Source organism: Ursus maritimus (genome assembly GCF_017311325.1).
Source record: "Ursus maritimus isolate PB19 chromosome X unlocalized genomic scaffold, ASM1731132v1 scaffold_X1, whole genome shotgun sequence".
Lineage (NCBI taxonomy): Eukaryota > Metazoa > Chordata > Mammalia > Carnivora > Ursidae > Ursus > Ursus maritimus.
Window position 1 is genome coordinate 107,695,603 of NW_024423319.1, and position 24,040 is coordinate 107,719,642.

General features: G+C 41.4%; 1 protein-coding gene across 4 annotated transcripts in view; it reads right to left on the reverse strand.

Annotated features, from left to right (window-relative positions):
- Nucleotides 1-23,591, reverse strand: part of CNKSR2 (connector enhancer of kinase suppressor of Ras 2) — a 292,411-nt gene extending 268,820 nt beyond the window's left edge. For all 4 annotated transcript variants that reach the window (XM_040633558.1, XM_040633552.1, XM_040633548.1 and 1 more), the window contains exon 1: nt 23,528-23,591. In XM_040633558.1, coding sequence (XP_040489492.1) covers nt 23,528-23,591 — 64 coding nt within the window. The remainder of the gene's footprint in view (nt 1-23,527) is intronic.
- Nucleotides 23,592-24,040: the final 449 nt, after the last annotated feature.

Genomic DNA, 24,040 nt, shown 5'->3' on the forward strand with positions numbered 1-24,040 from the left:
TCATAATCCTGACAAAAGAAATAGTTTTACAGGGTTGTTCTTTTATTTACCTTTTTATACCCACAGGGAAAAAAATACATAACTGAATAATTTATGTCTCATTTACAAAATAAATTTACTTGATTATTTGTGCTTTCTACCTTAAACTTTCATAGAGTAATATCTTAAACCAAACATGTAGATTTAAGATAAAATAACACAGGAAGCTTATATGGAAACATTAGTAAAGTGCAGATAAACATATTCCTTTAAGAATCTTAGCCAAAGGAATATAATTGATTAGTGTTAAGCCTTCAAAAATAGTTACATTTGGGATGCTGATGTAATTAAAAACATTTTGGGAACTTTTAAAACATTACCTTCAGTAATTTTACGAGGCATGCTTTTAAATGTCCATTTATAGCTATTCTTTATTTTTTCCTTTAACCAAAAAAGTATTAGCTAATTGGAGCATCAACTTTACTGGGCAGACATGGCTTGAATGAATTTTGCCTATCAAAATTAACCTTAATGAAAAAAAAGGTTGCCAATTTTGAGGATATTCAGAAGACTGTGCTATGAATTCTATGCAACCTGAAAAATATTATCTTACGTGAATATAGTTTATGATGATTTAGAATACATTTTCTCATTTGAGCCTTATGACAATTGTAAGAGATGGGAATCCTATTTTGCAGATTAAAATACTGAGGGTTAGTAGAGTTATATGATTTGCCCAATATTGCAGAGCATTGAACCTCAAGTTTAGACAGAAGGCAACTCTTCTCACTCCTAATTTAGCTAAGTACATCATACTGTTTTGCAATTCTACATATCCTGGGAAGCTTATGATTTTTCTTACAACTTCATATGAAATTTATTTTAATATAAGTTGTAATAAAATAATTATGCAGCTGCTCTATGAGATAATTTTGATGAGAATATACACTTTAATGAAAATTAACGTTTGCTATTGAAAATATCATTAACTTTGCCTTTGAATTCACACATTCAGATTAATACCTAAGCAGATGTGAAGCCTCAAATCATTATTTCCAAATTTCTGGACATCTGGTACTATAAAGTCACTGTATTAGAACAACCAATCCTTGATACCATTTTAAAATCTGGACACAAAGGAAAATAAATAATAATTCACCATTTCCTTTAATGGCCATAATCTGCCATGAAATAAACCAAAAAATAAGATTCCTTTTGTAGAATATAGAAGCCACACACCAATGGGAAAAAAAGGCTTAGTAATTATGCCTTCATGCAGGACTTTTGCTAAAAGTTATTTGCTTGAAACAAGAAAATGCTGTCACAATCTCATTATCAATTGATTCCAGTTTCTTCTATCACATTCCAAATCCCACGAGTGGGTTAACTTACAACTGTATGACATGGGAAAAAGTTTACCTCCTGTAACTAAAAGATGTGTTGCTTCAGTTAAGCTTAGAAATAATATATTGTTCTAAAAATAAGGTTTCTGACTTAGAAGACATATGGTGAATCTTCATGAAATCAGGGAGAGAGGAGGAGTTGTCATGAAATGTGCTCCATTAGAATTGCCAGGGGGACAGACTGTACTTTCCTACTAACAAATGTCCCTTTTAATGTGGTTGTCCCTATGTTTTCTTATTACATGCACAAGTCCTTTAGTGTTCCCCTGTGAATATGTGAAATGCTTTTTAGTTTGAATTCCCAAAATTTATGTTTCCACTTATTAAAATTCAGAAGATATATTGTATACCCATTATAAATAAAAATGGAATTAAAAAAACATGCTAGAAAGAAGATAAAAATTCCATCCTTCAGGGTAGAGGCGTTGATTTGGAAAAGGCTCAAGAGGAAGCTACATTTCAATAAGGTCTAGATGGGTGAGAAAGGATACTAGATGAGAGATAAGAGAAGCAAGACTTTGTTTTTGATGTGTAAAACAAAGTGTTCTAGGAAATGTCCAGAAATAGAGAGTAAAACAGACTGGGGTCAGACTGTAAATTATTTCAAACACCATGCAAAGAATTTCAGTCTTTACGCTCTAGTCAGTCACAGCAGAGATATCTGGTTTTATTTAAAGTATTTTTAAATGTTTGCTAAAGTAATACATGCACAAGATTTAATAATCAAGTAGTATAGAAGGATTTAAATGAGAAAACCATAGTCCTTTGTCCCTCTCTTATGTACTCCCATTTGAGTCATTTAAGCTGATTGTCACTATTAATAGATCTGCTTATTTAGGACATTATCTATGGACTATCTGCCATAGCAGAACAGGATTTAACTAATTTATACCATACCTCTACTGTTCATTCATTCCCCCAATATGATTATTTTCAGCTCCTGTATAGCTTACCATTGTAACTTTAAGGAAGGTATTTAGATATTTATTTTCTTTTCCACCAACTCTATAAAATATCCATGACTCTTTCCCATGTAAGACTTTAATTAATATTTGCTGCATATATCTTTTCCCATGCTTTTACTTTTCTTGCCTGTATCAATATGTTCGGAGTTTCTGGTAGACATCATATAGTTGGGTTATGTTTTTAATTCACTCTGCAAATCTTTTAATTGGTGTACTTAGGCCATTTATATTTAAGGTAATTATGATGTTGGAGCTTAAGTCTGCCATTTTAGTTTTGTTTTTCTGTTTGTTCTGTTTTTCATTTGTTTTCTTTCTCCTGTCTTCCTGTGGGTTACTTGAATATTTTTAGAAACTCATTTTATCAATAGTGTTTTTGAGTGTATATGTTGTAAGTGGTTGCTCTAAAGTACTGTATTATACATACATAACTTATTACAGACTACTGGTTTCATCATTTTACCATTTAAACTGAAGTTCTGAAACCTTACCTCCCTTTGTATGACTTTACTCTCCTCCATTTACACTATAATAATCTTATATATATCCTCTACCTACATTGAGAACTATATCAGAGAATGTTATAATTTTGCTTCAACCATCAGCCACAATTTAGAAAACTCAAAAGGAGAAGGCAAGTTTATATTGTATTTATCCATATTTTGCTTACCCATATTCTTTCTTACCATGTTCTTTCTTCCTTATGGATGTTTCTTCTTTCATCATTTCATTTCTGTTTAGAGAACTTCCTTTAGCCATTCTTTTAAGGTCGATCTGCTAGCAAAGTTCTTAGGTTTCTTTCTTCTGAAGATATGTTCATTTATCCTTCATCCGTGGAGGATATTTTTGCTGAATACAGAATTCTGAATTCTGGGTTGACAGCCCTTTCAGCATTTCAAAAATGTTTTATCCCTTCTTTCTGGACTCTACACGTTTCCTCAATTTTTGTGCCTTTTATAGAGTATTTTTGTAATAAAGTAGACATAACAAAACTTAACACTTTAACATCTTAAGTGTTAAATACAGTGGTGGTGGCATTAAGTACATTCACAGCGTTGTACAACTATCATCACTAACCATTTCTCAAACTTACCCATTAGAAATTCAACCTCATCCTCTCCTCCCCCAGCAACTAGTAACCACTATTCTGCTTTCTGTCTCTGAATTTGCTTATTCTGGGTACCTCATATAGGTGGAATGATAATAGTAGTCCTTTTTGTATCTGCCTTATTTCACTAGCATAGTGTTTTCAAAGGTTCATCCATATTGTAGCATGTGTCAGAACTCCAAATCGTTTTAAGGCTGAATAAAATTCCATTGTATGTATATGCCATATTTTGTTTATGTATCCATCTGTTGATGAACATTTGGGTTGTTTCTACCTTTTGACTATAGTGAATAACGTTGCTGTGAACATTGGTATACAAGTATCTGATTGAGTCTCTGCTTTCAATTTGTTTGGGTATATACTAGAAGTAGAACTGTTAAATCTATTTTTAATATTTTGAGGAACTACCAGACCATTTTCCACAGTGGTTCTATCATTTCATATTCCATCAGCAGTGCATAAGAATTTTAATTTTTCCACATCCTCATCAATTCGTGGGTTTTCATAGCCTACCTACTGAATGTAAAGTGGCATCTCATTGTGGTTTTCATGTGCATTCCCTTAATGATTAGTGATGGTGAACATTTTTCATTGCTTTTTGGCCATTTGTATATCTTCTTTGGAGAAATGTCTATTCAAGTCTTTTGTCCATTTATGTAGATAGACTTTTTATTTTTAACTTGTAGAAGCTATTTTTATATTCTGGACATTAATTCCCCTTTTTTTATTATTTTATGTTAGTCACCATACAGTACATCATTTGTTTTGATATGTAGTGTTCCATGATTCATTGTTTGCAGTATAACACTCAGTGCTCCACACAATACAAGCCCTCCTTAATACCCTTCACCAGGCTAGCCATCCCCACCTCCTCCTCTAAAACCCTCAGTTTGTTTCCCGGAGTACATAGGCTCTCATGGTTCATTTCCCCCTCTGCTTACCCCCTTCATTTTTCCCTTCCTTCTCTAACAATCCCCCTGCTATTCCTTATATTCCACAAATGAGTGAAACCATATGATAATTGTCTTTCTCTGCTTGACTTATTTCATAGCATAATCTCCTCCAGTTCCATCCACGTTGCTGCAAATGTTGGGTTATCATTCTTTCTGATGGCTGAGTAATATTCCATTGTATATATGGACCACAATCTTCTTTATCCATTCATCTATTGAAGAGCATCTCTGCTCCTTCTACAGTTGCTATTGTGGACATTGCTGCTATGAGCATTGGGGTGCATATGGCCCTTCTTTTCAATACATCTGTATCTTTGGAGTAAATACCCAGTAGTGCAATTGCCGGGTCATAGGGTAGCTCTATTTTAACTTTTGGAGGAACCTCCACACTGTTTTCCAAAGTGGCTGTACCAACTTGCATTCCCACCAACAGTGTAAGAGGGTTCCTCTTTCTCCACATCCGCTCAACATTTGTGGTTTCTTGCCTTGTCAATTTTGCCGTTCTAACTGGTGTAAGGTGGTATCTCAATGTGGTTTTTGATTTGAATTCCCTAATGGCTAATAATGTTGAGCATTTTTCATGTGTCTGTTAGCCATTCTTATGTCTTCATTGGAAAAGTGTCTGTTCATATCTCCTGCCCATTTTTTAATTTGATTATTTGTTTCTTGGGTATTGAGTTTGAGAAGTTCTTTATAGATCTTGGATACCAGCCTTTTATCTGTAGTGTCATTTGCGAATATCTTCTCCCATTCTGTGGAGTTGCCTCTTTGTTTTGTTGACTGTTTCATTTGCTGTGCAGAAGCTTTTTATCTTGATGAAGTCCCAAAAGTTCATTTTGCTTTTGTTTCCCTTGCCTTTGGAGGCGTATCATGAAAGAATTTGCTGTGGCCAATGTGAAAGAGGTTACAGCCTATGTTCTCCTCTATGATTTTGATGGATTCTATCACACATCAAGGTCTTTCATCCATTTAGAGTTTATCTTTTCGCATAGCGGTGAGAGAGAGTGGTCAAGTTTCACTCTTCTGTATATAGCTGTCCAATTTTCCCAGCACCGTTTATTGAAGAGACTTTTCCATTGGATGTTTTCCTGCTTTATCAAGATAGGCTGATCATAGAGTTGAGGGACCATTTCTGGAGTCTGTATTCTGTTCCATTGATCTATGTGTCGGTTTTGTGTCAGTACCATGCTGCCTTGGTGATCACAGCTTTTTGTAGTATAGTTTGAAATCAGGCAACATGATGCTCCCAGCTTTGTTTTTCTTTTCTACATTTCCATGGCAATTTGGGGTCTTTTCTGGTTCCATACAAATTTTAGGATTGTTTGTTCCAGCTCTCTGAAAAATGTCATTAGTATTTTGATAAGGATGGCTTTGAAAGTGTAGATTGCTCTGGGTAGCACAGACATTTTAACTATGTTTATTCTTCTGATCCATGAGCACAGAATGTTTTTCCATCTTTTTGTGCCTTCTTCAATGTCTTTCATCAGTGTTCTGTATTTTTCTAGAATATAGATCCTTTACCTCTCTGGTTAAGTTTATTCTGAGATATCTTATGGTTTTTGGTGCTATTGTAAATGGAATCAGTGTATAGTGTGTGGAAATGCAAGCTGATTTCTGTGCATTGATTTTATATCCTGCCACCTTACTGAACTGTTGTATGAGGTTCTTTTTGGGTTTTCCACATAAAAGTATGTCATCCGTGGGGGTGGAGTCTTTTGGGTTTTCCACATAAAGTATGTCATCAGTGAAGAGAGAGTTTGACTTCTTCTTTGCCAATTTGAATACCTTTTTATTCTTTATTTGTTGTTGTTGTTGCCTGATTGCTGTTGCTAGGACTTCTAGTACTATGTTGAACAATAATGGTGAGAGTGGGCATCCTTGTTGTATTCCTGATCTTAAGGGGAAAGGCTCTCAGCTTTTCCCCACTGAGAATGATATTGCTGTGGGCTTTTCATAGATGGGTTTTATGGAAATTGAGGAATGTATCCTCTGTCCCTACACTCTGAAGGGTTTTAATCAGGAAAGGATGCTATATTTTGTCAAATGCTTTTCTGCATCAATTGAGAGGACCATATGATTCTTGTCTCTTCTCTTATTAATGTGTTCTATCACACTGATTGATTTGCGAGTGTTGAACCACCCTTGGATCCCAGGGATGAATTCCACTTGGTCGTGATGGATAATCCTTTTAATGTACTGTTGCATCCTATTAGCTATGATCTTGTTGAGAATTTCGGCATCCATATTCATCAGGGATATCGGTCTGTAATTCACCTTTTTGATGAGTCTTTGCCTGGTTTTGGGATCAAGGTAATGCTGGCCTCATAGAATGAGTTTGGAAGGTTTCCTTCTGTTTCTATTTTTGAAACAGCTTCAAGAGAATAGGTATTATTTCTTCTTCGAATGTTTGGTAGAATTCCCCAGGAATCCATCAGGGCCTGGACTCTTGTTTTTGGGACGTTTTTGATCACTTCTTCAATGTCTTCATGATTAATTGGTCTGTTTAGATAATCGATTTCTTCTGTTTCAGTCTTGGTAGTTTGTAGGTTTCAAGGAAGGCATCCCTTTCTTCAGGTTGCTTAATTTATTGGCATATAATTGTTGATGATAGTTTCTAATGATTGTTTCTATTTCCTTGGTGTTAGTCATGATCTCTCCCTTTCATTCACTTAATTTTTATTAATTTGGGTCCTTTCTCTATTCTTTTGAATAAGTATGGCCAGTGGCTTATAGATCTTATTAATTCTTTCAAAGAACCAGCTTTTAGTTTTGTTGATCTGCTCTACTGTATTTCTGGTTTCTAATTCATTTATCTCTGCTCTAATCTTAATCAGTTGACTTTTTGTGCATGGGTTAGGCCTGTTCTTTTGTTCCTTCTCCAGCTATTTAAGGTGTGAGTATAAGGACTGCATTTTTAGATTATTCTGTTCTTTTGAGTGAGGCTTGGATGGCTATGCATTTCCCCCTTAGGACAGCCTTTGCAGTGTCCATAGGTTTTGGATCAATGTGTTTTCATTCTCACTGGTTTCCATAAATTGCTTAAGTTCTTCTTTAATTTCCTGGTTTACCCAAACATTCTTAAGCAGGATGGTCCTTAGTTGTAAGTGTTTGAGTTTCTTCCAAATTTTTTCCTTGTGATTGAGTTCCTGTTTCAAAGCACTGTGGTCTGAGATATACGGGAATAATCTCCAATCTTTTGGTATCAGATTGAGACCTGTTTTGTGACCCAATATATGCTCTATTCTGGAGAAAAGTTCCATGCGTTCAAAGAATGAGTATTCTGTTGTTTTAGGGTGGAATGTTCTGTATATATCTATGAGGTCCATCTATTGCTGAGGAGTGGAGTGTTGAGGTCCCCTACTATTAACCTATTATTGTCTATATGTCTCTTTATTTTGGTTAACAGTTGGCTTATGTAGTTAGCTGCTCCTTTTGGGAGCATAGATATTATAATTGCTAGGTCCTCTTGCTGGATACACCCTTTAAGAATAATATACTGTCCTTCTGTATCTCTAACTACAGTCTTTAGCTTAAAATCTAATTTGTCTGATATGAGAATTGCTACCCCAGCTTTCTTTTGAGGTCCGTTGGCATGAAAAATGGTTCTCCATCCCTTCAATTTAAGTCTGGATTTATCTTTAGGTTCAGAGTGAGTCTCTTGTAGACAACATATGGATGGGTCATGTCTTTTTATCCAATCTGCAACCTGTGGCATTTATGGGAGCATTTAGACCATTCACATTGAGAGTATTATTGAGAATATGATTTTAATGTCATCATATTGCCGGTAAGTCCTTGTTTCTATAGATTGTCTCTGTAAATTTCTGTTCTGTATCACCTTGAGGTCTTCCTACTTTTATAGAACCTCCCCTTAATATTTCTTGTAGGGTTTGTGTGGTGGTCACATATTCTTTTCAGTTTCTGCTGGTCTTGGAAGCTCCTCGTCTCTCCATCCATTCTGAATGACAGCCTTGCTGGATACAGTATCCTTGGCTGCATGTTCTTCTCACTCAGTGCTCTGAATATGTCTTGCCAGCCCTTTCTAGCTTTCCAGGTCTTTGTAGCATGTCTGATGTTATTCTGATGTTCCTTCCTCTGTACATAAGGAATCTCTTCCCCTCCGCCGCTTTGATCTAAGATTTGTGAATTGTACTATTATATGTCGTGGTGTTGGTCTGTTCTCAGTGATCTTGGGAGGGTCCTCTGCACTCTTGGACATGAATGCTTGTTTCCTTCCCCGCATTAGGGAAGTTCTCTTATAATTTGCTCAAATATCTCTTCTAGACCTCTCTCTTTCTCCACCTGCAAGGGGATCTGATAATTCTGACATTGGAATGTTTCGTTGCGTCAGTAATCTCCCGTAAGCTTTTTTCTTGAAATGGGATTCTTTTTTCCCATGCTACCTCTTTTTCTTATCTATCATCTCATCCTTTAACGCACTAATTCATTCTTCTGTCTCGTTTACCCTGGCAGTCAGAGCATACAGTTTAGACTGCATTTGAATCATAGCATTTTTAATTTCCACCAGATTCGTTCTCATTTCAGCCCTTAGAGATTCTACACTTTCGTTAATATTTTTCTCAAGCCTATACATCATCTTGATAATTGTTATTCTGAAATCCATTTCTGACATCTTGGTTATATCTGCATCCATTAGTTCTGTGGCAGAGGCCACAGTCTCTGCTCTTTCCTTTGTTGGGGGTTCCTCCTCTTTGTCATTCTGATGAGGTGTGGTTGTGGGGATGTACAGAGTCCAAGTTATTGACCAGGACCCAAGCAAGATGCCTCTGTTTTATAGGGACCTTAGGGATGTGGGCTTCTTGTTCTTTTGGCCTGCCTTCTGGGGAGGGACCTGTTGCGCTGATACTCAAGCAACCCTGTTTTGAGCAGAGTTGCCCTGCCCCTGTGGGTGTGCTCAGTAAGAAATGGTTTTGGGGGCTTTTGTTTTCTGATGGTTTCCCTGGTGGCTTTCTGTGTCTCTTCTGAGAGTCAGAGCAGGAGTGATATATCCAAACCTGTGTCTCAGAACAGAAAGATCGCAGTCTGCTCTCCACTGAGCTCTCCAGGCCACACTGACTCCATTTCTGTCAGTGCTGCTAAAAATTGCAGCGTCCTGGTTTGTGCGCCCCACAGCTGCTCTCCCAGTCCTCGCTCCCAGGGCCGGGCACGTGCTGCCCTTTGTGCTTCTAAAACCACCAGCTGCCCCGGTTCATACATGCTCGGAGTTCCAGGTTTCAGTCTGGTGTGGCGTCCTAAAGACCTTTCCCTGCTGCTACTGGTCTGCTAGTCCTGCCCGCTCCCCAGCGCGGGAGGCTTTGGCCTTCCTGGCACCACGAGCACGGCAGCTCCCTCCCCCTTCCATTTATCTTCTGATACCTGCCTGCAGACTCTAGGCTTCCCTTCATAACTCAAGACCAACCACCAGAGATGTTCTGTTTTGTAGAGATCCAGATGTATCCAAATCATCTCAGGCTGATTTCGTGGGTGTTCAGGATGGTCTGGTAGATATCCAGCTCAATTCAGGGGACCAGTTGAAATAGGGTCCCCTGGTCCTCCTACATCTTTCCCCACCTCCTGGATATTAATTCCCTTTTTTAAGATTTTATTTTTAAGGTAATCTCCATACCCAACGTGGGGCTCAAACTCACAGCCTAAGATCAAGAGCCCCATGCTCTACCAACTGAGCCAGCCAGGCGCCCTGGATATTAATTCTGATCAGATATATGATTTGTAAACATTGTCTTCCATTTGGTAGGTTGTCTTCTCACTTTTTTATAATGTTCTTTAATGCACAAAAAGTTTTTAATTTATCTATTTTTTCTTTCATTGCCTATGTTTTGTTGTCATACACAAGCAATCATTGCCAAATTCAATGTCATGGAGAGTGTCTCAGTGTTCTAAGAGTTTTATAGTTTTAGCTCTTACATTTATGCCTTTGATTCATTTTGTGTTAGTTTTTATATACACTATAAGGTAAGGATCCATATTCGTTTTCTTACATGTGTTCTGGGTCTTTTGTTGTTGTTGCTGTTGTTTATTAATGTTTCTGTGGGGGAACAAGAACTTGGGATTTCAGGTAGCCATTTACTGACATCCTTCTGGACTCTGGTTTCTAATAAGAAATCAGCTATCAAATTATTTTCCCCTATGGGTAAAAGTGTTGCTTCTGTCTGGCTGATTTTTTCTTTGCCTTTAGTTTCAGGAATTTGACCATGGCGTGTCTTAGTGTGGATTTGTTTGGTTATCCTGTTTGGAATTCATTCAGCCTCTTGAATTTATAGGTTTATGGCTTTTGCTATATTTGGAAAGTTTTTAGCCATTATTTCTTTAAATCCTTTTCAACCCTGCCCTCTTTCCCTCTCCTACAGGACTCCCAATGACATGAATGCGGGATCTATTATTTTTGTACCACAGGTCCCTGAGGCTCTGTTCTTTTTTTTTAAAACCTATTTCCTCTTAGTTGTTCAAGATTTAATAATTTCTATTCTCTATCTTCCAGTTCCCTGATTCTTTCCTCAGTCTCCTTCATTCTGCTACTTCTCTTCTACATTTTTGTTATTATATGTTTCAGGTTTTTAAAGATTCTATTTATTTATTTGACAGAGAGAGACAGCCAGTGAGAGAGGGAACACAAGCAGAGGAGAGGGAGAGGGAAGAAGCAGGCTTCAGTGGAGGAGCCTGATGTGGGGCTTGATCCCATAATGCTGGGATCATGCCTGAGCTGAGCAGATGCATAACAACTGAGCCACCCAGGCGCCCCTATATTTTTAGTTTTTAAATTTCATTTGTTTCTTCTTTATGTCTTCTGTTTCTTTGCTGACATTTTCTCATATTTTCCTATGTTTCAAGTATGTTTTAATTATTCATTGAAAGCATTTTTAGGATAACTGCTTTAAAATCTTTGTCAGATAATTCTAACATTTCTGTCATCTTGCTGTTGGTATCTACTGTCTTTTTCATTCAGTTTTGTTATCTTCCTGGTTCTTGGTATGACAAGTGAATTTCATTTGAAATCTGAATATTTTGTATATTATGTTATGAGTCTCTGGATCTTATATAAACCTTCTCTTTTAGTTGTGACTCTACTCTTCAGAGGAAGTTGGGGTGCTGGCTTCTTCCTGTCAGGTTCCTGACTCAGTTTTGACTGACACCTTAGAGTGGGGCTTCTCATTACTGCTGGGCCATGGTTGGAGTTCTAACTTTCCTACAGGCTTCTACTAATACCTACACGGATGGGAAGGTTAGGAGTTATTTCATTACTTAAGCGCACTATTTGGTCTCTGCTGACATAATGAAGTGGGAGGTAGTCTCGTTATTATTGGATAGTGATCAAATTCTTTTGACTCTCCACAAGGACTTCTCTGACACCACTCCAGCAGGAAGGGGATACTCTGTTACTACTGGGTGGAGGTAGCACTTCAGGCTCAATGACAATGGAAAAGGGGGGTGGTCATTACTGCCTAGCAAAGATGAGTGCCCCAGTTCCATAGCCTTCTCTGACACCACCATTGAAGGGATACTGGAATGCCTTCTACAGCCTTAACAAAGTATAAGTCTTAGCTTCCTACTTTGCCTTTGCTGGCATAGGTGGGGGTGGGGTCACCGTTTGTTTTGTTGTGTGTGGTATTTGGCTAGAGCAGAGTGGTTATTTATCTCAGTGTTTTCTACCTTGCTAGCCTGCCCTTTCCTGATCACTTAGCTAGAGAGCAGGCTCTTCTTGGGACCTTTTTGTTTGTGTCTTTCATGTTTCCAGGGTGCTGGCTTCTTCAGCTCTGTGATATATGAGCAAAAATTAAAAACCCAAAGAACTCACCAGCATGTCATTCCTTGGGTCTGAGTTCTCATGCTGGTTTGCTTTCTTCTCTTTCTTTCAAAGTCTTCTTATATTGGCTTTATATATAATGTTCAGGGATTTTAGTTGTATTTAGTGGGAAGAATAAGGAAAGGGACCACTACTTGATCTTTCTAGAAAAAGAACTCCCCTCCTCAATTTATAAATATAAAATCAGATCATGTTTCTGACCTCCTTACAAGTCTTAATGGCTTTTCACTGCCTCCAAGCTAGTTACCACATAGACTTATAAGATCTGTGTTCTCCAACTCCATCCTATTCCTGTAGCCTCTTTTATGCTTTTGCCCACTCACTATGTTTCAAGCCATACTGATTTCCTTTCTGTTCCTGGTCACGTCAAACTCTTTACTGCCACAGGGACTTCACACATGATTTTGCTTCTCCCTTGAATGAGCTATTTCTGATCTTTGCCTGCTTGTATTCTTCTTTTTGCAAAAGATTTTATTCATTTATTTGAGAGAGGAGCTTGAGTGGGAGGAGTGAGAAGGAGAGAATCACCAGCAGACTCTGCCCTCAGTGTGGAGCCCCATGTGGGGCTCAATCTCATGACCCTGAGATCCTGACCTGAGCCAAATAAAGAGTTGGATGCTTAACTGACTGAGCCACCCAGGTGTCCCAGCTTGTATTCTTCTTATATCTCAAGATTGTGACTAAAAGTCACCTAGTCAGAAGAAGTCTTCTCTTTTTTTTTTTTTAAGATTTTATTTATTTGACAGAGAGATAGCGGCAGCAGAGAGGGAACACAAGCAGGGAGTGGGAGAGGAAAAGCAGAGTTCCCACTGGGCAGGAGCCTGATGCGGAATAAGAAGTCTTCTTTGATCACCTTAAGTAATTTCCTCTCTCCCTCACCCCAACAATTCTCTATCACTACCTTATACATTTCATATTGGTACTTTTAATGATTTGTTATGCATATAGATAGATAGATAGATAGTTTGTTTGCTTACTAGTATATTGTACATTTCCTATGTTTGTAACTCTATAGGGTCAGGAGCCATATCCATTATATTCATTAGTTTACCCATGGTGCTTAGCCCAACTATACAATGTACAGCTATATATTACATTGCCATCTTATAATCTAGAAAGATGCTTCTGTATTTATTCATTTGGTATGCTCTCATATTTTCCATATTGTGGAATATAACCAAAATACTTTTGTATGTCTCTGTCATTTAGCTAGCTACATTATAAAAAAATATCTATTGGTATGCTTTGGTTTATAGGATTTGAAGACAGCAACATGTTTTACTCATTTGTAATGCTGCTTACACAGGGCATATACAGGGTAGCTGTTGTTTTTGAAAAATCAATAAATGATAGTTTGCATTGTGCTGACAAAGTATTTAGAAGTGCTGAAAAGAAAAATAATGAAACCAAAATATCCATCCCTTAGATCACTAGTTCACCAAAATTACCAAGTTTCCTTTCAAAATCAAGAAAATATCAAAAATAGTGACAAACTTACATGCCCTTCTCTCTTTCTGGATACAGTTCCTGGTCAGTGAAAATAAGTGATTTGTTCCACTTGGTATGAGCATCCTTAATATGCCAACTTTCCTAGAAGTAAACAAAACCCATTTCAGAAAAAGACAAAATCTATAGAAAAGAAGCAATCTTCCTTTCCCACTCCCACATCTTTAATCGTCTGTAGTCTGTTAGTTAATCACCAAGATTAAACAATTTGTCTTCTACCTTAAGCAGCTTTTACATTTAAAAATATATGATCTATAGGGACGTACCAGTTAACTTACAAAGAGGACTTCTGAACTTATCCAGCACCAATTTTGCCAGTTCACATTTGCCACTAGGAAGTAAGACTGCTAAATGTTCAGAGAAAATAAACCCTAACATATGAAGAATTCTAAAATCTAGGTGTTTTGTAAAAATAATGTCAAAAGCTTGGAAGAAAGGATTTAGATCATGGTTTTCCTTTTATCCAGCAACATTAATACAGAGTTTTTATTAATTATGGGGTTAACTTAGCGCAGCCCAAATAATTAGGGAAAATGCAATCTCTTCAATTTGAAATTGAGGTGCTGTGCTGCTGCTACTCCTGCTGCTGCTACTGCTGATTTACTAGGCCAGGGCTTGACTGGCCTAGTTTATCAGGCAGAGAGTTCAGCAGAGCTCACTCTTTTGGGGAGTATTTATGGACTTCCTAGATCAGATTTGTGCCAAGTGGTCAAGTAGTACTTAAGCAGCAGCATGGTGACAGCTGCTAGAATGGCTTATCACACTTCATAAATTCAGCTGGTAAGGTGAAAACAACCCCAAATGGATTTAGATAATTTATTATTTACACAGACAGCAATGCAAGATCAGAATGGCCTCAACTCCATATGTACCTAGCCACAGGATGACACCAAACCGGAGAGGCCAAATGACAGATGATACAAGCGGTGGTTGCTCTGTCATCAAGGAGCAAACTCTAAACTACAGCTGTTCTTTAGTCTGAAGCTGTACCTGAAGCTGATGCCTCACTGGAACTAGGGTGGCAAATGAGAAATGGACTTGGGATAGTTCCTCACAGGACTGTGTTGTCATTTTCCAGGGAAGATCACAGGGCATTCTGCCAAGATATCATGTCATCGAGGTTGAGTCTTGTCTACATGGCCTATGTAGAGATGTCCAAAATCACCAAGAATGCCATGCGCAAACTGTTCTACAATCTCATGAGAAGAGAAGGATTCAAGCAAGCCTAGTTTAAAAAGGTGCTATTGTTCTATAAGTGACAAAAATATAATCACATAAAGTCACGGATCATCATTAGTGTCCAGATTTCATCAGAAAAGAGTAATACAAGTGATGGTGGTAAATTGGAGAATCATTACCATTCATTGTGGAGCCATATGAATAAGAACACACATAGGTGAGCTATGAGGAAGGACAGAAGAAAAACTGACTCATAAAGTTCATATCCTATATATCAAGCCCCCATTCTGACATCCAGTTCTTTCAGAGATCTTAATAAGGTCATGAAAGATATCCAAACTCACAAAACCACCGATTCTTCCCAGTTCTTACTGGAACAACATCATTTTTGCTCTTCCCACAAATTTCCATCTGCTTTCTACCTGAAATTCTTTTCTCACTGGGCTACCATATCACTGCATTCTCTTGGTTCTTCTCATAATTCACTGATTTTCTCTTTTTTCTTCTGTGGGCCTCCTCCATGGGCATCTCATACTCTCACTATCTCATTGTGTTCTTGTTTTAGTAGTGACTCTCAAATCTTTATCTTCAGTTCAAACTGAGTTTCATATTACTATATGTGAATGCAGAAACTGCCTACTGAAATCCCTTCTTGGCTGTCCACGGCCTCTATGTTTATGATGCCAATAAAAGAACTAATATTTCAGATTACTTCTGCCTCCCAAATCTGTTGTTTCTATTTTACTTTAGGTAGAGAAGAAATAATTTATTCAGTTCACCCAAGCTAGAATCTTGGGAGTCATTTTTGATATTGCTCTTTCTAACCTCTTATTTCTAATCATGAAGCTCTGAATGTTTATTAAATCCATCTCCTTCTCTCCATCCCCACCTCTACTATTCTATTTCTGTCCCAGACATCTATTCACTGGTCTATTGCCACTCTTCCAAATTGAACCCCATATTGTCCCTCTCAAATCAATGTTCTCCATGGCTGCCAGTCAATATAAAACATAAATTTATACATATGAGCTGTTCATTGCTAAAAATTCTTAGATGGCTCTATCTTTTTAAGTTATATTTTAGGTTGTGTTTTTTTTCCCTGATCTGGCTATTGTCTACCGTCCCACACTATCTACTGTCACCTCTAGTTTTGCTTTTCAATTTAGCCTTCCAGGTACCTCACATGGTGCTCTGTAACTTTGTGCACACTGTCACCTGCCTATAAGGTCTTTTCTGCATTTGTTTGGCTGCCATACTTTAAGACCTACAATAGTCATTATCTCCTCCAAGTAGTCTTCTCCTCAGTAGTTAGGCACTCCTTTGCACATAGTACTGGGCATATCTATTGCACTTATCACATTTCTTATTAAATTAACAGTGAATGTTTCTGCTCCCCTACCAGTCTATGAGCATCTTGGGTTCTCTTTGCATCCACAAAATCAAACTAATTTTTCTAATCAAGGATACAACTTAGGCCAGCATATTGGTAGTGTTCAAAAATTTTTGTTGAATACTTTTATATGCTCTTAATTAATGGCTCCAAAGTGCACCAGAACTTCCCTGATGGGCTAGGGGCTTAATGTGTTAAAAAAAAAAAAAACCTAGGTTTCCTAATCGACGTGGGCTCTGGGATTTTTATTAGACTATGTTTAGTACAACAGGGAAAACCTGGAAAGAGTCATACCCTATTGGGATAACCTCAACTCAAGCCATTATGTCTTTACCCAGAGATGATTGCTGTGAATCTTGGTCTGCAAAGGACATGGCTTGATTTAATACGTTTACCCTAGAGGCAGAACAGCAAAGAAAGAATTCTACTAATTTAATTATAGTCTCTGGGTGCTTCTCCTGATAATCTAAAGGGAGGTTTGGCCCAAAGCAGAATGCTTATGGCCCCATTTACATTTAGATCTCTTCCTACTTGATTCTCTGACTATTGGAGGCATGGATAGATTGTTATCTGTGGTTAGTCTGTATCGAGGCTTGTGGTTCTTTACTCACAGCAGTTAGTTGAATTGCACTGAAAAAAAAAAAAAAAGAAAACATTGTTCCAGAATTTTGAGGAGCCTTCTTTGAAGCCAGTTTCATACACTGTTCTTGAGAATAACTTGTATTTATTTTTTGTATCACTACCAGTCTTATCAGAATTGCCTAGCTAATTTTTCTGATCAGGGTATACAACTTGTGCCAGCATAGAACACTTGCTTTTTAAATTACAATTAAAGGCCTGGGCAAACTAAGAGAAAAAAATAGGGCCCCTATCCTTTCCTGTATTTTAGGACATGGACTACCCTCATACCTGTTCTGTGTTGTCACTTCTTACTCATCATTCAAAAATGAAAGATAAAAAGAAAAAGTAATTTATGATAAAATTTTACTCATTAAAAAGAAATCTAAAAATTAGACAGCTATAGCAAAAAACATAATCTAGGCAAACTGGGGAAAATCATCAGAAAGGGCTCTACAAGACATTTTGTTTAAATGTTAAATATCTAAAAACATTAAAATATGTCTGGCATGGCAGTCTGAGGTCTGACTCAGAGCTAACTTCTTAGTAAAAGAAATGGGAAGTGACGATTAAGGCTCTATAAAATAACCTAGGTTGGAAAATGTGGAGGTTAGAGATATTCATTTATAGCTCAGAAGAAACATTCACATAATTTACTCCTTTCTATGGCCCCAAAGATCCTTCCAGTGGAGGGCTTCCTCCTTATCTGACTCAAACCTAAGAGTCTGAACCATTAATCACCTAAATTCCAGTCAGAGGACCTTTGGAAATTCCACATCTCAAGTACTTAGACTCATTACATATACTATAAAATCTTAACTGAAAATATTTTTGGTCAAGAGATTTTAATTTTTATTGAAATCTAGAGGAGAAGAATAAAAAGCAAAACTATAACAATTGGATTAAAATGTTATTTAAAATGATCTGTTTGGATATGGTTGCAAACAACTCACAAGTTTTAGGTCTCAATTAATTTAATTAACTTAGTATTTACCCTCTGCCTGCTTCAAAAAGAATCCAAGTTTGTTTCCAAAGAATCAGTTTGGCTTTTGTGTCTAGGCTGTTGAAGTATGTACGATATCATATCATTTAGTACATAATGTTTTGATGTATATTTTATGACAATATAGCTTTTCCCTAATCTTTGTAATTGTATTGTGCACTAAGAGAGGCAGAGTTAGGCTGCCACACTTTGTATGTAATCACATTATATTATACTTAGAAACATGGGCAAGACATTAACATTTTGAACAATAGGCAGAAGAATATAAAAGCTAGTTCATGTGAAAGGTTGTGGAAAGAAAAGTGCAGGAAAGATTCAGATGAGTCATTTGGAGTTAAGAATAAAAAGGAGAAGGCAATGATGATTTAATCCTTTTCTTCTCTCTACATTAACGATATTTGAATAGCCCGTTATGCTCTGAACTAATTAAATGAAATAATGAATGCCTATCACATTGTCAAAATCAAAGGCAAATTTTTTATTTTTGTATGTTTTGTAAGGGAAACCTCAAGGAGGAGAACTTAGGACAAATACCTAAGGCCTTGGTGAACTCTGTAAGATAGTGTAAGTCCACACCAACATTTTCGCTCATTCTTAGTTCTTAGAATTATTTTAGTTATCTCAGGTGATTAGACTAAATAAATTCCTTGCTGTAACATAAATAGGAGAATATTACAACTTAGATCTGATGTAGGGTCTTCCTTAAAATCCTTTCTCCCTGGGATCTTTTCTTTCATCTTTTTTGGTACCAACCCTTTCATGAAATATGTATCTTTTTAATTTTACTGTACCCTGATCTTTGGCATTTGTTTTGATTGATATTTTATTCATTATGCAAACAATATCTCACTCTAAACTTGCTTGCAATATATAGTCTGGTTGCTTGTCATGCAAGCCCGGTCAGGATATGCAGTTTGGTGTTTCAGCCAAATTTGGTCACTTCCTACATTCTCACAGTTGCTGGTCAGGAACACTCACGGTGACTGTCAGACTCCTTTGTAGTTAGCTTTCTGATGATGAACATATTCAGTTAACATTCAGTGGACCTTCCCCTTCCAAAGTACTGTTAATTTTACGATACTGATATAAATCTTCTTACTATTCTTAAAAGCTCATATTCTGAAATCACCTTAACTTAGTATTACAATCATGCATGACCTCAAATTCCTTACCCTCTTTAAGCCTTATTCATTAGTTTATTCAACATTTATTGAACAATGTGTAATAGGCTCTGGGAATAGGAAGTGAATATGATAGCCAAGGTTTTCTTATCTGTAAAATGTGGCTAATGACAGTGTTTAAGGATAAAATGTATGTAACATACTTAGCACATTGCTCAATAAATGTTCATTGTTATTATTAGCAGTATTATTTTGATAAAATTACTTTTAACATCTCCTATGACTGTAACCTCTAATGATTCACAATGGATTTGCATCCATTCCATTTATGAACATAAAGCTAGTCTATAAATTACTGATGCTAAAAATTATCTTTTCTAGAAAATACTGATACAGTGTTCTGAGATGCCATTGGAATGTAAGCACTCCAAAATGCCTTTCACACCTGATTAGCTAAGAAAAACTGTAAATCACAGCCATGATCTGGATGAATGGAAGGTGCTATACCAGTATCCTCTGAACCTACACTTGTCTAGATAACCTAAATTTCTTCCCATGTACTTTTAAGTTTGGATTATTAGAAAAATAAACAAGCCTACAGACAGGCCATCTTAAGTTTTACTTGGTTTTGTATCGCTAGCCTGAAAACTTCAGAATATTTTAACTACTGTGGTTTCAGTTCTTTTTGGGTGTGGTGGGGGGTGGATGTCAACTCAATCAGTTGAAAAAAGTGGCAGTTCTGCAGCTCATGCAATAGAAGTAGAGAAAATGGGTCACTGCAGGAACTGGCAAAACCAAGTGACATTATTGAAATGGTTACAGAAATAAAATGAGTTTTCTCTTTTTACTCAACAGGGCTGTTTAAGAATGACAAGAAAACATCTTTAATGGTGGTAGAGAGTTTGCATCTATACTTTCTAGGATTATTTGTCGTTTAAGTGAAGCCTATTAGACAAACTGTCTTTTACTAAGCGTTGCACAGTAGCCTTTGTAAGATTTCTGAAGAACATGAGTTTTGAAGGATCATGTTTACAATTCGTCACTCGTTTTAAATCCCAGTGTTACCCCTCAGTTCTTATATAAGATTATCTGAAAACAAAGGACATCCCCTAAAATAGGTACTGGGCACTCTCGGCTTTGAAGGAGTTGGCCGAAAATCCGACACTGAGCCCTTCAAAGGCACGTGGGGCCGAACCTGTCTCGGTATCACCACGACCGGCACTTGCAGGTTCAGGCTCCACGCCGACTTCCCACCCCGGGGCACCGCCGAAGCGGTCCGACAGCACTGGCCGTCCTGCCTCGTCATCGCTGCCTGCGTTTCTGGCTGGCGGAGCCGGTTCCCGTTCGCGGCATTCCACGCGTCTCCCGCAAGCGTGCACGGGGCTCGGGAATCACCTCGGAAGCCCACTCAGCCGCGGGGAGGGCATGAGCGAGGAAAGCCCGGTTCTCGCTGTAACCCCGCTCTCGGCGGTGTCCCCCCCCTTGGCGGCGGGGCCACAGGTACCTCCTCAGCCGCCTGAGCATTCAGCGTTCAACTGGTGGGCAACCCGTCCCGCAGCCGCCACGTCCGCTCAGAGGCCCCTCCGAGCCGCCGGCAACTGACTGACTGACCCGGGCCAGGGACTCGCGCCGACACCGCTGCGCACACGCCCCTAGGCGCCTCTATCCGGGACGGCTCGCCGGGCGGAAGGCACTGTGAGCTGCTCGCACCTGCCTGACAGACAGGCGGGCCCCGAGCTCGGGCCTCGTGCCGGAGCGCGCACGCGCACGCGCCTGGCGCGCCTGCCGTCGGCCCCGGGGGCGGGACCGCGCGGCAGCGAGCGGGCGGGGGGCTTGTGGCGCGCGCGCCCCGCACCCGAGGGCTGCGGAGAGATATTTTGGGTGGCAGGAGGCCCCTCGTCATTTCCGCCGGGCAGCTTGTGGTGCCCCGGGCTTCACTCCCGCGCGCGAGGCAAGCGGGCAAGTTGGTTGCGAGCGTGCGGCGGCGGCTCCTTTTCTCAGCGGCTCGACCCTCGGCACTGCAAGCCATGAACTGAAGCCCTGGAGGGACGGAGACCCGAGCAGAGTGGCGGAGCAACAGCAGCAGCCACCTCTGCGGGGAGCGAGCAGAGAGTCCGCACCAAGCCGCGACCCCAGAGCGTTTCTCTCCCCGTCGCCGCTCCCGCCGCTGCTGTCCGCTTTTTGCTAAGAGACACTGCAGCCGCAAGACCCGACACACAAAAGCCGTCTTCTCGCCACCCGCCCAGCAAGGCAGCAGCCAGCAAGGGACCCCACCTGAGGGCGTCTCGGGCTACCGAGTTCGTTTTGTGTCTGATCTCCGTGCCCCGCGCGGTAGCGACCCCGTGCCCATGGCTCTGATCATGGAACCCGTGAGCAAATGGTCTCCGAGTCAAGTAGTGGACTGGATGAAAGGTAATGCCCGCTGTGCGGAGGGCGAGGCGGTCCTGGGGCGCCGGGCACCGGCGCGCTAGAGGGAAGGGGCGCCTACCGCGGCCGAGCCCGCCATCGGGGCTTCCACTGGCTGATCGTGGTGCGGCAGGGGGGGAGGCGGGGGTCCTCCGGGGCAGGCGGGGGCTCAGGATCCCGATCTCCTATTGTCTTCGGTGCTGGCTCCCCAGCTAGAGAGGGGCGCGGAGAGCGCGGGGGTTGCCGGCGCTGCCGGATAGTGTTAGAAGGCGGGCCGCGGAATCCCGGTACATTTCGTCTCCTCCCCGCTCCTCACGGCGCCCCTAGGCCGGGAGGACGTGGCGACCCTTGTCTCTTCCCTCGGGGAGGAGACCCCAGGGACCTGCTCCTTTGCTCGTTCCTTCCCGGGCCCCTTTGTTCCTGGGAAACCTAACGCCCCCACGGGTGGCCGCCCCTGCCAGGTGCCTTTTCCAGCGCCAACTCTCCCTACAACTTTTAAGCCCACATAATGGGGTCAGGACGCGGCTGCCCTGGTTTGGATCCGGGGAACTCCCCCAGTTTGGGCTGAGGATGCTCGGGGGATGCGCTACTTTGGGGGAGAGGAAAATATGCTTCCCCTGGGACAGCATCCGCACTGGTATGTGTGGGCTCCCTCCTGCGCAAACCCCTGTTTCCCCCCACACACCCCTGTTTCCCCACACACACAACCTTTGCCTCCTCTTCTCGCCGATTCAGGCTTTGGGCCTCATGGCTTTTTATTGGGGGCTCGACGCCAGGTGTAAGGTGATGCGCATTCAAGTGCCCCCTCATTTCTTCCATCTTGAAGGCTCGCCCTTTTTTCCCTGGCAATTTCTAATAACCACAGTTGTAGACGCTCGCCCTCCTAGTCGCAAACGTGGGCTTTTTCTTTAGTCCCTGGGCTTTCCTGCCTCACTATCTCCCTCTGTTGTTTGAGTTAAGGGTCTTGTAGAGGATCCCCGCCCCCCCGCCATGACCACTGCCTCCCCCCATCACCAAGATTACCAAGATTTGGGGAATGCTGACAGGGATGGATGGGATGAAATAAAGGATTCCTGGCCACACTTGGGAGATGTTAGAGCTTTGCTTGTGGTTTACAAGACCCTTAACTCAAACAACAGAGGGAGATAGTGAGGCAGGAAAGCCCAGGGACTAAAGAAAAAGCCCACGTTTGCGACTAGGAGGGCGAGCGTCTACAACTGTGGTTATTAGAAATTGCCAGGGAAAAAAGGGGCGAGCCTTCAAGATGGAAGAAATGAGGGGGCACTTGAATGCGCATCACCTTACACCTGGCGTCGAGCCCCCAATAAAAAGCCATGAGGCCCAAAGCCTGAATCGGCGAGAAGAGGAGGCAAAGGTTGTGTGTGTGGGGAAACAGGGGTGTGTGGGGGGAAACAGGGGTTTGCGCAGGAGGGAGCCCACACATACCAGTGCGGATGCTGTCCCAGGGGAAGCATATTTTCCTCTCCCCCAAAGTAGCGCATCCCCCGAGCATCCTCAGCCCAAACTGGGGGAGTTCCCCGGATCCAAACCAGGGCAGCCGCGTCCTGACCCCATTATGTGGGCTTAAAAGTTGTAGGGAGAGTTGGCGCTGGAAAAGGCACCTGGCAGGGGCGGCCACCCGTGGGGGCGTTAGGTTTCCCAGGAACAAAGGGGCCCGGGAAGGAACGAGCAAAGGAGCAGGTCCCTGGGGTCTCCTCCCCGAGGGAAGAGACAAGGGTCGCCACGTCCTCCCGGCCTAGGGGCGCCGTGAGGAGCGGGGAGGAGACGAAATGTACCGGGATTCCGCGGCCCGCCTTCTAACACTATCCGGCAGCGCCGGCAACCCCCGCGCTCTCCGCGCCCCTCTCTAGCTGGGGAGCCAGCACCGAAGACAATAGGAGATCGGGATCCTGAGCCCCCGCCTGCCCCGGAGGACCCCCGCCTCCCCCCCTGCCGCACCACGATCAGCCAGTGGAAGCCCCGATGGCGGGCTCGGCCGCGGTAGGCGCCCCTTCCCTCTAGCGCGCCGGTGCCCGGCGCCCCAGGACCGCCTCGCCCTCCGCACAGCGGGCATTACCTTTCATCCAGTCCACTACTTGACTCGGAGACCATTTGCTCACGGGTTCCATGATCAGAGCCATTGCAGGGGGTCGCTACCGCGCGGGGCACGGAGATCAGACACAAAACGAACTCAGGCCCGAGACGCCTCTGGTGGGGTCCCTTGCTGGCTGCTGCCTTGCTGGGCGGGTGGCGAGAAGACGGCTTTTGTGTGTCGGGTCTTGCGGCTGCAGTGTCTCTTAGCAAAAAGCGGACAGCAGCGGCGGGAGCGGCGACGGGGAGAGAAACGCTCTGGGGTCGCGGCTTGGTGCGGACTCTCTGCTCGCTCCCCGCAGAGGTGGCTGCTGCTGTTGCTCCGCCACTCTGCTCGGGTCTCCGTCCCTCCAGGGCTTCAGTTCATGGCTTGCAGTGCCGAGGGTCGAGCCGCTGAGAAAAGGAGCCGCCGCCGCACGCTCGCAACCAACTTGCCCGCTTGCCTCGCGCGCGGGAGTGAAGCCCGGGGCACCACAAGCTGCCCGGCGGAAATGACGAG